The sequence below is a fragment of the Vipera ursinii genome, assembly GCF_947247035.1.
Source record: "Vipera ursinii genome assembly, chromosome: 1".
Classification (NCBI taxonomy): Eukaryota; Metazoa; Chordata; class Lepidosauria; order Squamata; family Viperidae; genus Vipera; species Vipera ursinii.
This window is the reverse complement of record NC_139512.1, coordinates 35,850,124-35,866,055: the sequence shown is the minus strand read 5'-3', so window position 1 is coordinate 35,866,055 and position 15,932 is coordinate 35,850,124. Positions and strand designations below refer to the sequence as shown.

The window sequence follows — 15,932 nt, the reverse complement described above, 5'->3', positions numbered from 1 at the left end:
GGGAAAAGCAATACTGGGATACAACCCTCAAAACGACAGAATGATCTCAGTTCGAATACAAGGCAAACCATTCAATATCACAGTAGTCCAAGTCTATGCCCCAACCACCAGTGCTGAAGAGGATGAAATTGACCGGTTCTATGAAGCCCTACAGCACCTTATAGAACAAACACCCAAAAATGATGTCCTTATCATCATGGGAGATTGGAATGCTAAAGTAGGAAGCCAAAAGATAACTGGAATAACAGGCAAGTTTGGCCTTGGAGTACAAAATGAAGCAGGGCACAGGCTGATAGAATTTTGTCAAGAGAATACGATGGTCATAGCAAACACTCTTTTCCAACAACCCAAGAGATGGCTTTACACATGGACATCACCAGACGGTCAACACAGAAATCAGATTGACTATATGCTCTGCAGCCAAAGATGGAGAAGCTCTATACAGTCAGTAAAAACAAGACCAGGAGCTGACTGTGGATCAGACCATGAGCTTCTTGTTGCAAAGTTTAGGCTTAAATTAAAGAAAGTAGGGAAAAGCGCTAGGCCAGTCAGGTATGAATTAAATCATATCCCTGTTGAATATACAGTAGAGATGACAAATAGATTTAAGGAATTAGATCTGATAGACAGAGTGCCTGAAGAACTATGGACAGAGGTTCGCAACATTGTACAAGAGGTAGCAACCAAAACCATCCCAAAGAAAAAGAAATGCAAGAAAGCAAAATGGCTGTCTGAGGAAGCTTTGCAAATAGCTGAGGAAAGGAGGGAAGCGAAAGGCAAGGGAGAAAAAGAAAGATATGCCCAATTAAATGCAGAATTCCAAAGAATAGCTAGAAGAGATAAGAATGCCTTCTTAAATGAACAATGCAAAGAAATAGAAGAAAATAATAGAATAGGGAGGACCAGAGATCTTTTCAAGAAAATTGGAGAGATGAAGGGAACGTTTCATGCAAAAATGGGCATGATAAAGGACCAAAATGGCAGGGACCTAACAGAGGCAGAAGAGATTAAGAAGAGGTGGCAAAATTACACAGAAGAACTATACAAGAATGAGCTTAATGTCCCTGATAATCACAATGAGGTGGTCACTGACCTCGAGCCAGACATCCTAGAATGTGAAGTGAAGTGGGCCTTAGAAAAGCTGAGCAACAACAAAGTTAGTGGAGGTGACAGTATTCCAGCTGAGCTATTCAAAATCTTAAAAGACGATGCAGTAAAAGTGCTACACTCAATTTGCCAGCAAATTTGGAAAACTCAACAGTGGCCACAGGATTGGAAAAGATCAGTTTACATTCCAATTCCAAAGAAAGGCAGTGCCAAAGAATGTTCAAACTATCGCACCATTGCACTCATTTCTCATGCTAGTAAAGTTATGCTTAAAATGCTACAAGCTAGACTCCAGCAGTATGTGGATCGAGAACTACCAGAAGTACAGGCAGGATTTCGAAGAGGCAGAGGAACTAGAGATCAAATTGCTAACATACGCTGGATCATGGAGAAAGCTAGAGAGTTCCAGAAAAACATCTACTTCTGCTTCATTGACTATGCTAAAGCCTTTGATTGTGTGGATCATAACAAACTGTGGCAAGTCCTTAAAGAGATGGGCATACCAGACCATCTTATTTGTCTCTTGAGAAACCTATATGTGGGCCAAGAAGCAACAGTGAGAACTGGACACGGAACCACTGATTGGTTCAAAATTGGGAAAGGAGTCCGGCAAGGCTGTATACTATCGCCTTGCCTATTTAACTTATATGCAGAGCACATCATGAGAAAGGCAGGGCTAGATGAATCAAAATTTGGAATTAAGATTGCCGGAAGAAACATCAACAACCTAAGATATGCAGATGACACCACTCTAATGGCAGAAAGTGAAGAGGAACTAAAGAGCCTCTTGTTGCGGGTGAAGAAGGAGAGTGCAAAACTTGGGTTGAAACTAAACATTAAGAAAACCAAGATCATGGCATCTGGCCCTCTCAGTTCCTGGCAAATAGATGGGGAAGAAATGGAGGTAGTGACAGATTTTATTTTCCTGGGCTCCAAGATCACTGCAGATGGGGACTGTAGCCAAGAAATTAAAAGAGGAGGAAAGCCATGGCAAATCTAGACAGCACACTAAAAAGCAGAGACATCACCCTGTCAACAAAAGTGCGTATAGTCAAGTGCGTATAGTCTTCCCAGTTGCAATGTATGGCAGTGAAAGCTGGACCATAAGAAAGGCTGAGCGCCAAAGAATTGAAGCCTTTGAACTATGGTGCTGGAGAAGACTCCTGCGAGTCCCTTGGACTGCAAGGCGATCAAACCGGTCAGTCCTAGAGGAGATCAACCCTGACTGCTCTTTAGAAGGCCAGATCCTGAAGCTAAAACTCAAATACTTTGGCCACCTAATGAGAAGGAAGGACTCACTGGAGAAGAGCCTAATGCTGGGAAAGATTGAGGGCAATAGAAGAAGGGGACGACAGAGAATGAGGTGGCTGGATGGAGTCACTGAAGCAGTAGGCGTGAGCTTAAATGGACTCCAGAAGATGGTAGAGGACAGGAAGGCCTGGAGGAACATTGTCCATAGGGTCGCGATGGGTCAGACACGACTTCGCAACTAACAACAACAACAACAACAACAGTTGGGCAAAGCAAGATTTTCGATAAATCTAGGAAAGTACTTCATGTGTCCCAAAGTTGTGAATTAGATACTTTTGGGAGGCTCACAAGAGTGGTTAAATGGATATGCAAAATACAATATGTTATTGAGTAGAATGTCCTTAAATATTTTGTTGCTGCAGGCAAAATACTGACTTTCTCACCATTTATACTGTTACAGCTTGGCAGTTGAGTCTGGGATAGCTTTCACTGTAGTAATACTCAGGATATCCTTTTCTGCAGTTTGTGGTAAGAAAAAACCAATTTAACCCTATAACACTATTAAGAGGGGGGTGCAGCTGAATGATTGGATTGGTTTTATGATTTTAAGCAGCCTAGAATCCATGGAAGTTTGTTTATGGCAATATAAGCAAATCAAAATAATATACAAGAGACATGAAGTTTCTTGATCCTTCTTCATTCTTGCATCTTGGCCTTGCAGCTATTGGGCTCAAATATGGTTTCATTAATATCCACCCATCCTTATTATTTTGTCACCCAGTTGTTTCAATTTAGCATCCTACGCAAACTCTCTTCTCCATTTCAGTAAGTGAATGCTACCTTATATCTTAGTAACCTTTTCATGATAGTTAGTGAACATGGGCTTGCCCTTGGTTACTTCTCCCTCTATTTCTTGCCTAGGCACTGCATCAGAGCATCCATCCTACTGTCTCCATCTCACAGTTCTTGTGAAGAAGAATTAGGCCTTGATAACAAGCACATTGATGAGTTTTACTGATATATTTATTTATGTTACCTCAGAAAGCTTATGCGCCCTGTCGTAATTCTTGCTACACTGGAGCAGATGAGCGGCTAAATTGCAATCCTTTCTATAGAGCTCCTGAAAAATAACATAAAATGACATTTAAAATTCTGAGTTCTACAACAACATCCAAAAAGCTGCCATCAGAAATCTGAGAAAGAACAGAATAAATTTAGTTTCATCTCAATGAAGATGTGATAACAAAAGGTTTATTGTATTAGAATCCAGACTCCAAATGCTTTCACTTGAGTCTGGAAGGTTGTATTAGACAATGTCCGTGCTTTCTAATGTCTCATTTTTAAGGGATTAGCAGTCTCCGTGAATTTATTATCATCATCCCAAGTAGAACAATAATAAACAGAAGTCAGAAGTAACTCATTGACCAAGGCTATCATGGCTATATTACATATAGTAATGCAGTGCAATAAAAACACAATTGAATGTCAATGTAAGCTTGTTATAATTTTCAAAATGAGCATAAGAAACAAGTTTATACAAATCCAATTTTATTCTTTTTCCTTTTAAAGATTAGGATTTTTTTCTGTCTCTATAAATGCTTATTTCAAAAAAATGAAAGAAACACTGATTAAAGGCCACTTGGATACATGATTACGTCACAGAAAATACAGGCAATCCTTAATTCAAAGGTGTTTTTTCTGTTTACTTATGGTGCTCTTAAAACTGAATGGCAATGATCTGGAAAGATGTGGGAATGCATAATATTGACTCCCAGGGGTATAGGAAGTATATTTCTTCCCTGCTCAGCATTTCAATCTTGCATTTAATGTCTATTTAGCTCATATAGCTACTAAACCTTCTACCTTTAATTTCACCAAGATTAAGAAAAATGCCCAAAGACATCTGAAGCACTAATTCAATTGAGTGGCACACTCCAAATATTGAATCCAAATCTTAAAAAATGTCTTATGCACTGTTTGTATAAAGATGATCATGCTTGAAGTTCCATTCACTCACATGAGTTCTTAAATTAGGACTATTCAAGAGCAGGCCATTACCTGTGTGGCCAGCTGATTTATAGAAATAGGAATAAAAACATTTTGAAACACTCCAATTTTGACCAATCTGGAATTAAATGAATATATGCCATGTGAAAGTAGTTGGATTATGTTTTGAGACTATAAGGAAAAATCATTTTACACTGACCAAGACTAATAGCTACATAGGTTAGTGGCTGGTAGATTATCTGGTATAGGAGAACTATTTCAACCATGATAGATTCAGCCATTATTTCTCAGAATTGGCAGGTATATTTATTAGAGTAATTATCATTCATTTCAATCCTGAAGAAAATGAGAATTTTTATTTTGGCAATTTGGTGAAAGGGGTGATAATAGCAACCTAGTAGCTTAATTGCAACGTATTTTCAATTTAATCTGCCCAGCTATTGATCTATTCAAATGCCATTTGTATGGTGGTTTTTCATATGAAAACTGATTTGGCTAAAAATAACCATGCACATGAAGTGAACACATTTACTTTTTTTCTTCCTTTAGATACACTCTAAAATGTCAGTATTTACTTAGAAGATCTCAGCTTGGTCCAAGAATGTGGTTACTTGGAGGACCCTAAATTAAATTAAGGAAATACACAAAAGGAATATTTTTGCAGGGAGTTGGAGTGAATGGCTGAAAAGGCTCCTTCCAATTCTAAGACTTCCAAATCCTTTCATCTATAGTTACTAGTGACTCCTGATTTTTTTTTCCTGAAAAGTCAGTAACTCTCCTGAGCAACATGGGAACCCAGATCCAGAGGAAGAAATGGACAAAAACATTCTCTTCTGTAAATGCAGGAATTTATCAACATCCCAGTTTGATTTTGAGCAAATCTCCCTCTTTCCAGCAGTTCTGCTGGTTCTCCTGCTTGGTTAAGTGGAGTCTACAAGTCTCTTAAGCAAGTTCTTTAGAAGTTCAGGTGATTGTAGAGAGAAGTTGGTATGAATAACTTTTCTTTTGTGAATTTTCTGATAACACATATTATGCGTTCCAATTCAATTAGTTTTACTGAGCAGATATGTACATTTGTGCTGTTCATATGATCTTACTTAATGTGCACAAAGCATGAGAAACAAAAATACAAAGAAGTCTTGAGCCAAGTTTGAAGCATAAGCCATTTTTCTATCTTGCCCTCAAAGTATAGATTGATGCTTTAATCAGCATAAGCTCCCAGAATCTTTCCATTCAAAACAATTCTAAACATTTGGTTTTGCTCTGAAAATATTGTTTATTATTATCACCAAAATGCTGGGTTGCTTTACACATAAAATGGTATTTCCATGAAAATGAAATCTGCAGTTTCACCTGATTTTTTTGATAAAATTCATACCTATCATTCGTATAACATATAAAGAACATTCTGTCTATCATTTAAACATCATCTCTTTGTTTGTCCTGTATACAATAACTATAATGTGAATTCCTGACATGACACTGGTGTAGATGTCCCAGTTGAGTAAATACCACCATCACCAAAACCAATTATTGGGTAGAAGACACATATGAATCATTTTCTCTGAAGCATATTATTTCAATTCTGATAGAGCTAGAACAATTATAGGAAGGCAGATTTTGGCAGAATGTAAGGAAAAATCTTCTAAAGTTAAGAGCATTTTGATGATGGAACCAATTATGTAAGTGGTAGATGCTGTTTTGCTGGACAACCATATAATGAAAATGGTTTCATCTGAATTTCTCCAATCAATAGAAGGTTGGTCACAATCATGTAAATTACTCCTCATTCCAGGTAATTGGAATGCAACAAAATAACTTTCATGCTTTAAATTTTGTTCTTGGTAAGGCTGAACACCGTCAGACAAAACAGATGGCTTGATGATATTCCTCCAATCATAATTGCCTTGATACCTCTGTAGCCAAAAAGGCTTGTCAGGTTTGGTTGGGTGCCAACTATGTCTTTTTCTGGACAGAAAAAGTAACATTTGGAACAGTAGACCAGCATATAGCATATAATTGGAATTTAATGAAGGTGTCTGTAGTTGCTGGCCATTCTCCCATTTGTTAGAAAAAAATAACATGTTTTGCTAAACCTTTAACCAAGTGAAATAACTGTTCTCTACATAAATGGGGTACAAGTAGTCCTTATTTAGTAACCACAATTGGGACCAACAACCTAGCCATTAAGCTAAGCAATTTCTCAGTGAATCTATAACTGTACTTACAATTTTACTTCAGCTTTCTTTTGCTTTATAGACCGAGAAGGTTGTAAATGCAAGAATTGGATGTAAAGTTACTTTTTATCATGTTGTAATTGCAAACTGTTGCTAAATGAAGTAGTCCCTAAACAAGGACTACTTGTGAGTTAATTGCTGAAGATAACAAAATAATATCAAAATTACTTGTAACATTATATTTCTATTCTATGCCATAATTTTTACCTTTACCTTTCTATATATTATAGTAGAGAAAATACTTACATTATCTTCTGATAATTTATCAATTGTCACCTTGGCTTCTATCAAATGGTTATTGAGGGCTATTATTTCGTGGCTTAACGCTCTTTTTTCTTCTTCATAGTGTTGACCCTGGATACAAAACAGTTCAATCAACATTTTCCTCTTCTAAAACGAGCTACTGAGCTGCTGTATCACCAGACAAAGAATAGTTATATGAAAGGTCTTTTCTATAATATTTCTCTTTTTTCTGTTACATTTCTTCCTAAGAATCCTATAATAGAGACTTGAAACCTGACATTAAAAAACATTCAACTTTCATATAAATTGATTTCAATCATTGTTTTTGGGTGCCAGTGTCAGGCATGTACAACTGGACTGTAATATTTATTGACCTAAATATCTGGCCCAGACGTCTCCCAGTCCTCTAGAGCAGACTTTGAAAAAATATAAAAGAGTTGTAGGGTGGAAGAAAGTTGGAAGAAATCCTAGCAGAGGAATGGAAGTTTGTAGCATAATGAAGATTTTTCCTTCCTTCCTCAAAAACCTCTGATGTGTCATATTTTGGCCAATTCTTTTTTTTAATTAAAGAGTTTTACAGAAACAAGATTTTACAATATATCCCCAAATCCCCCCACCCCAAATCACCCCACTTCCCCCCCCCACTTCCCAGAGCTAAATACAGGATTATAGTTATAATAATCATATTCTAAATAAGAATTATCCATAATATACAATTAACCAAATTCATAATGTGCTTTAACTCCCCTTTAACATAGATACATACAAAGTACTAACACTCAGATAACAATATCCCTCTAAAATCTACTCATAAGCTAAATGGAACTTTTTAGTCCCATATTTATTCTGAATATAATCTATCCATCTCCTCCAAACTGAAATATATCTTTCCTGTGAATGATCTTTCAAATAAGCAGAAATCTTAGACATTTCTGCAAGATTCGAAACTTTAAACACCCATTCTTCTATAGTAGGCAAACTATCCTTCTTCCAATATTGTCCCACCAGTAACCGTGCTGCTGTTATCATATTCAACATCAAATTAGTTTCTTTAACATCAGAATCTACAACAATACCCAATAAAAACAATTGTGGAGAAAACTTTATCTTCCTCTTAAAAATCTTTTGAATGTTCCACCAAATTTTAATCGAAAAAGCTTTTATATTTCTACAAGTCCACCACATATGAAAATAGGTGGTTTCTAAACTACCACATCTCCAACATTTAGACTGCAAGTTAGGATACATATTAGACAACTTCTTGGGATCCAAATGCCATCTATAAAACATTTTATAAAAATTTTCTCTTAAGTTTTGAGCCTGAGTAAATTTAACATTTCTGACCCAAATTATCTCCCAAGTATCCAGCGCAATTGGTTTCTGAATATTTTGTGCCCACTTTATCATACAATCTTTAACTAATATCAAAAATATCAATGCTGCGGGGACTTGGTTGTTCTTATCCAAGTATTCAAACAAGTTTACAATTTGTCTTACGTTATATTTCATATACCTCCCAGATATAAATCCCGATTGATCACTATGAATCATTTGTTTCAAAACTTGCATTAATCTATTAGCCAATACTTTAGCAAAAATCTTATAATCTGTATTCAAAAGCGATATAGGTCTATAATTTTTAGGTTGAGTAAGGTCTTGATCCTCTTTTGGAATCAATGATACAAAAGCTGTCCTCCATGATGGAGGAACTGCACCTCCAGTCTGAATTTCATTAAACAAAATCTTTAAGGGTTCAATCATTTCAACCAGCAACATTTTATAGTAAATTGCTATTAATCCATCTGTTCCCAGAGCCTTGCCCAATTTCAACGTTTAATAGGTAAAGAAATTTCTTCTGATGTTATTGGGCAATTCATCTCAAGTTGTTGTTCTTTTGAAAGTCTCGGAAAATGAGCTTCCTGTAAATACTTGTCTATATCTAAAACTTGTATGTTTTCTTTAGAATATAATTTCGAATAAAAATCTAAAAAACTCCTCTTAGTCAAATTTTGTTGGTAAACTTTTTTCCTTTATATTCTATTTACAGTATGTGATTTCTGTTTCTTCCTTAATTGGTAAGCCAACCATCTACCAGGCTTATTAGCGTTACAAAAAGTATTATGTTTAGCATAGCGCAAGTTGGTTGCTACTTGATCAGCCAGTAGCATGCTAAATTGTTCTTTCAATAAGTGTATTGAAATCCTTAAGTTATTATCCAATGGATTCAAAATAAGGTTTTTCTCCTTAGATTTAATCTCTTCCTCAAGATCTAAACGTTTTTGCGTTTGCTTGCGCCTATAGGCGTTATTCATATAAATCAAAACCCCTCTCATATAAGCTTTACTAGCATCCCAAACCATTCCCATTGATGTACCTTTATGCATATTTGTAACAAAAAATTCTTTCACATGTTCTCTACATTTCTGCAAGAACAACTCATTTTTAAATAAGTTCTCATTCAGCCTCCAGGATCTTCTACTACCATCTTCAGCAAAAAAAACTCCAACCAAACAGGACTATGATCAGACATTGTCCTAGGGAAAATCTTAATGTTCTTAACCCGAGAAAAAAGATCAGTAGTAATCAAAATAAAGTCAATCCTAGAGAAAGATTTATGTCTATCCGAAAAAAAGTAAAATCTCTGTCTTTCATATTCCTTTCCCGCCATACATCTCTTAATTCCAGATCCTCCTTCAAATCAAAAAAAGCTTTAGGCAATTTCGAATTAGAAAAGTTTTTGGAGGATCCCTTCTTGTCTTCAGATGGGACCAAAACTCCATTCCAGTCCCCCATCATAATAACAGATTTATAATCCAATTTGATTAGTCTCTGATGTAAAAATGTGAAGAATTTTTGCTGTTGTTGATTTGGAGCATATAATCCAATAAGAAGAACTTTCTTTCCTTGTAATGTTAATTCAATACTAACATATCTCCCTTGTTTATCCCATTCAATTAATCTAGCCGAAAAGTCTTTTCTTAAATAGATGACCACTCCAGCCTTCTTTTGGCCAATTCTTCTCAGTGTCCTGAGCTGTTCCCTTATTTCTAAGGTCTGAATTTTGCCGTGTAGGGCAGTGTCTTTCCAGAAGTGTTTATATCTGAAGAATACCAAATATTCTCTCAACAATCATTTAAAGCCCACAGTTCTTGAACTCTGCACTGCAGCCTCCAGGGCTCCATGGGATATTTTTAGTTTTTGAGAAAAGCACAACAGTAGTTCATGGTTTTAGCCCACAGGTGTTGTGAAGCAATTACTGATACTAAGGATGTCATGAACTGAAAAAGTTTGGGAAACTCTGATTTAAAACTTTCTTTCTTTAAAAAAAATCCTATAAAATTCAAGCAGCAGTAAGTAGTGTGATATTTTGATATACCTCCCTTGGTGCCAGACTCACTTGGCTAATAAACTAAAAAATAAATGGGAAGCAAGCATGCTGCAAAAGAACATCATCTTTATTGAGAAAAGATGCCCTGAACTATAGTTATAAACCTTCTCAGAAAGTCAAAATGGTCGCTAGCTGCAGCCTATTGTTTTGTGATTATATTCCCCCCCTGCCCAAAACCAAAGCAGGAGAGACAGGAGAATCTTGGGGAACTTGAAGTAGTTTTACTTGCTTACTGTCTTGTAAACACAGCTCTCTTGTGGTTGACAATATGCACTATGGTACCCATTACATGAAGAGACAAACTTCCATGACAACTGTTTTGTGTGAGACACCTTATAATCTGTCTTTAACATTCCAAATATACTCATAGGTCTATAATAAATTAAAACATTGCAAGACATCATGTATCAAAACTCACTGAAATAACTTCTATAGGCATGAGTCACAAAGATTTTTTGCCTCATTTTGGTAAGTTGATGGGGGGACCTAGAGCTAGCCTTATTTTCTTTAAATTCAAGTCAATGCACAATTATTTGCTGGCAGAAGAACTTCTTCAATGGGGACATCTGCACTATTTCATTTGCCAATCAATTGGGGTAGTGGCTCAAGGCAATTTTTCTTCAGTACAGCTGGAGAAACAGATGGGAGCGCCAGACGCATCCTGAGGGTTCTGACAAAAGTGTCCACAAATTGCATCAAGACAAAATACTCAAACAATAATTTTTGTATTTATTTCACAATTTTTAAAGTGTACCTAGGGATACCACTCAATGCAACATGAATATTGCAAATGTGTATCATAACATTGCAAATAAGAGTGTTTGTGTGGTTTGCTCTGCTCCAGGGTTTTTTTTATCTTACCTTTTACCTGCTTTTCCAACTAGATAAAATAAGATAACCTTTATTGTCATTTTTTTTCTGTGGGCACAACAGCACACATCAAAAATGAAATTTAGCTGCCCGCTCTCAAAGTGAAACATACACGACACACACCTAAACATACTAAATACAACCTATGTACAGACCCACCCCACTACATATACATAACAAATAAATATTAAATACTATCCATCTTGAATATATAACAGAAGGAGGAAGCTTGAGATTTCACAAGGTTAATGCTGTATGGAAACTATGGCTGAATCTGGATTTTCTGTTACGGATACCATGAAACTTCCTCCCAGAAGGTAACAAGGAAAACAGGTCATGAAGAAGATAATCTTACGGACCCTGCTCAAGCAACACTTCTGTGCTATGTCCTGGATGGAGGGGAGGGAACCGCCAATGATCTTTTCGGCATCCTCACCACTCTCTGCACTGCCTTCCTGTCTGAAGCAGTGATGCTTCCAAACCAGACTGTGTTGCTGTATGACAGGATGCTCTTGATCGTCTCCCTGTAGAAAGTGGTCAGGACAGGAGAAGGAAGATGTGCTTTTCTCATGCGACGCAGAAAATGCAGGCGCTGCTGTGCCCACTTTACCAGTTTCTCACTGTTGAGCCACCAAGCCAGCCTACTTGTTAGCTGCACACCCAGGAATTAGATGCTGGTAACCATCTCCGCAGGTGAATCATTAATGCACAGAGAAGTGTGGCTGTGCTTGCCTTTTCTGAAATCGACAATGATCATTTTGGTTTTTCCAGTATTTAAAACTAGGCTATTTTCCTTACACCAGTTCACCAACCCCTCAACCTCCTTGCAGTAAGCTTCCACCTTGTCATCTTGAATAAGACCCACTACTGTTGTATCATCTGTGAACTTCACAATATGGTTGGTGGCAAACCTAGCACATTAGTCATGGGTCAACAGGGTGAACAGCAGTGGAGATCCTGGGCTCAAGAAAATGGTATTAGAGGTATGTGTTCCAACTTGCACATACTGGGGCCTGTTGGTAAGAAGATCAAGAATCCAGGTTTACAGGTGCTTAAAGCTGTAAACTAAGCCAGGAGTAAACTATGCATACAGTATCTACTGGAAAATCATGAGATGTCACGATTGCAATTAATAATAAATTATGCTTTCAAATTATGCTTTATTCATAGAACAGCCATCCCTATTTCTACATTAAATTAAGTCTAAAGCAACCAACCACTTATGGGAGCCCAGTGTCTTCTTTCTAAAATCATCATCATCATCATCATGTCCCCCATAATACTATTGCTATTATTATTTCTTCTCCTTTTATGTATGAATGTCATTTCTGCAGCTTTTTATTTCCCTTTGGAAAGAAAGGAGGGAAGGTACGAAGAAACAACACTACACACATTCCTTTTAACAACTTCCTTCTCTGCAGTAAAGGGTTCCCCAAACTTACACTTATTTTTACTTCCTTTTTATTTCAAGACAACAAAACACTTCGCAACTGCATTGTATCCCTAGGAACAAGACTGTCCACTTTCATCAAGCTCCACGACGAAACATGGAATTGGATCTTCTCTGATATGTTAAGCACTGTCCCACATTTGCTCTCCATTACATGAGATAGCACAGGAAGTTCCAAAGTCCTGTTTCTAGCTGGTAATTTCTTACTTATATTATTGATGAGATAAAGTTGTAACATATTTTATACTGTCTCTTAATGCAAAATTCTTACAGCATTTTATAAAATCTTAAAAACATTTTAGCATTAACAACCAAGCAAAAATAAAGGAAAACACCAGAAGAAAAGTTTGAGGAAAAAACAAAGTAAAAGACAATTTTTTTAAAAAAGAAAACTGTTATGGGGAAGTAATAGAGGGACAAGATACATCCAGCATCATTACTTTTATTCCTTCTACTGAATTTAGATTTTCATGGTTATTTATTATATTTGGTTATTTATTATATCTTGAAAGAAGAGAAAGGTGCTGCTTTTTGAGGAGTTTAGAGGAGAAAACCACATTTTTACAGTAATGCTGTAATGCTTTTTTTCATTCTATGCCTTTTGTTTTTTAGAAAGACTTCTTGCTTTGAGAAAATATTTGTATAAGGTAAAGGTTCCCCCGTACATGCGTGCTAGTCGTTTCTGACTCTAGGGGCCGGTGCTCATCTCCGTTTCAAAGCTGAAGAGCCAGCGCTTGTCCGAGGACGTCTCCGTGGTCATGTAGCTGGCATGACTAGACGCCAAAGGCGCACGGAACGCTGTTACCTTCCCACCGTAGTGGTCCCTATTTTTCTACTTGCATTTTTAATGTGCTTTCGAACTGCTAGGTTGGCAGAAGCTGGGACGAGTAACAGGCGCTCACTCTGCTACGTGGCACTCGGGATTCGACCCGCCAAACTGCCGACCTTCTGATCGACAAGCTCAGCATCCTAACCCACTGAGCCACCGCGTCCCTTAAATATTTGTATGCTACTCCTTATTTTGATGTTTATCGTCACTAGCTGAGTAGGAAGAGTTTATTTGTATGTATGGAACGCGGGGCAAAGGTAAAATGAGATTATAGAAATCAAAATGTGACATGAAGAAACACATAAGTGACTTCAAGACTTTATTTTTGGGTGGATCGAAAATTATGCATCCCCAAATTTAACTAGTGGCAAAGAAAGGATGAGAAACAATGGTTGGAAACTGATCAAAGAGAGAAGCAACCGGGAATTAAGGAGAAACGTCCTGACAGTGAGGACAATCAACCAGTGGAACAGCTTATCCCCAGAAATCAAGGGCGCTCCATCACTGGAGACTTTTAAGAAGAGACTAGACATTCACCTGTCTGAGATGGTATAGGTTCTCCTGCTTCAGCAGAGGGCTGAAGATCTCCAAGATCCCTTCCAGCTCTGCTCCATTCTATTCTATTCTATTCTATTCTATTCTATTCTATTCTATTCTATTCTATTCTATTCTATTCTATTCTATTCTATTCTATTCTATTCTATTCTATTCTCTCAAGGCATGTCTCTACTGTTTCCAAATAAACTATGCAGCATATAAGTTGAAATAGCAGGAAAGTTAGCTGGTTAACTTATTTCAACTAAGGCAATTCCAGTAGAAGAAATAAAAAGAAGGGGAACTAATAAATTATTACATGTGCAAACCCTCTGAGAACATTTTTTTGGTCTGAAAAGAAATAGGTATGTCTTACAGGTCAAGCCCAGGATAATAGTTCAGCATGAATGAACAGTGTCTCTAATATCCTCTTGAAATTAATTTGAAATGCTTGAAGAAACTGATGCCCCAGCTGAATATCTTTAACAGGCATAAAATAAAAATAATTATGTTAATAAATGCAAAGCACTATCCAGATAACCATAACATTTGTGGCTTCACCTTAAAACAGGGTTTGCTTGAATGAAATTCAGGGATGCAGTTGGGGAGTAAATTTAATAATACACAGTCTACATACAATGTTTCTTATCTATTTTTAAATACTATTGTAAAATATTCATTTTTCTATAAAATTTACTTAAGGATTAAATGGTATATTCAATTCCTGCATTTGGACCATGTGGATTAAAAAAATATTATCTGATCCAACTTTTTTCAGATGTGTAGATCTCTACCTTCACATTGTTTTTTTTTCTTCCAAATGCTATATTTCAAGATGAACAACAATTTCATTTCCCTCCCCTCCCCTTTTAAAGAAACTTTGTATTTAGGGCTGATTTGCAAAAAAAAAAAAAGCTTACTTTCGGACTGTGTACTTCTGCAACATTTTGTACCATCTCAACAATCTCATAGAAAAATCTGTGGTTGGAAGCAAATGCTTTCAATGATTTTTCCCCATGGAAGGTTAGGAGGTTTTTTTTAAATATTATTTTTTGTATATTTCTTCCTTCAAAATGACAAGCAATCATTCTATCAGTTTTCAGCAACTGCAGTCAGGGCAATGCAAATGTCATCTTTAATACCGGGTCTACTGTTGTCACCAAAAGGAGATTGAAAAAGTACCAAAGTTCAGATACAATTTGATGTATCAATACAAGATGCTTGCTTAGAGACACATACCCAAGAACTGGCTATGGAAAATTCTTACTCCAGACTTTCACTTCTAATAATTCTTAATAAGTGGATCTTAAATGGCATATCATGTGCCATATGAGGCTTGTATAATTGTAGTTCTCAAGCTATCTAAATCTTTTTCATGCTATTAAGATGAAAGACATCATGTGGTGAAGGCCTTTTTTAAGTTAAATCTATTAGCAAGTTCTCATGAAAATGTTGCAAATTAAAGCATTTCAAAATACTTAACAAAAATGTTTCTAATCCGACTTCCTTTTGGAGACAGCTCTACTATGACCTCTAGAACTTTGAAAAGCTTTGCACTGTATTTTGCACTACATTCCATTATTTTATATCATTAATATTCATCTAAGCAATCATGATCAAGAGAGATCTAAGGGTTTAAAAATGGACTCAGGACCCCCCAGGATGCACATCTCTGTTGTGTGAAAAGTGAGGAACAAGATTAGGATTTTTCATATTCCTAACTTTGTATATAAAAATACAGATGTTCCACTGCTTTTAATCCAGGAAAGGATAGTAACTATTAGTAGTGAGTGAATCACTCAAGTTCAGTTTTAATTCATCAATTTTATTTTAAGAAGTTAGGACAGCTAATCACTTTTGAAATATCAGATTGAATTGATTATTAAGTATGGGATACTCAAACAGCCAAATCAGTTCAAGGGTATCCAATTTGTTTTGAAGGAGTGATTTGATCATATCACCTCTAGATCAAATCTTTGAAGCAAAGCTTCACAGAGTCTTAAGATAAGTAAAACT

At 36.4% G+C, this 15,932-nt stretch overlaps 1 protein-coding gene across 1 annotated transcript in view; it reads right to left on the bottom strand.

Moving 5' to 3' along the window:
• The window catches only part of BEGAIN (brain enriched guanylate kinase associated), a gene marked incomplete at both ends in the record, with an annotated part of 188,722 nt that overhangs the window by 7,555 nt on the left and 165,235 nt on the right, over nucleotides 1-15,932 (bottom strand). The window contains 2 exons of the mRNA XM_083349077.1: nucleotides 3,395-3,478; nucleotides 6,849-6,956. Of these exons, the coding sequence (XP_083205203.1) occupies nucleotides 3,395-3,478; nucleotides 6,849-6,956 (192 nt within the window). The remainder of the gene's footprint in view (nucleotides 1-3,394; nucleotides 3,479-6,848; nucleotides 6,957-15,932) is intronic.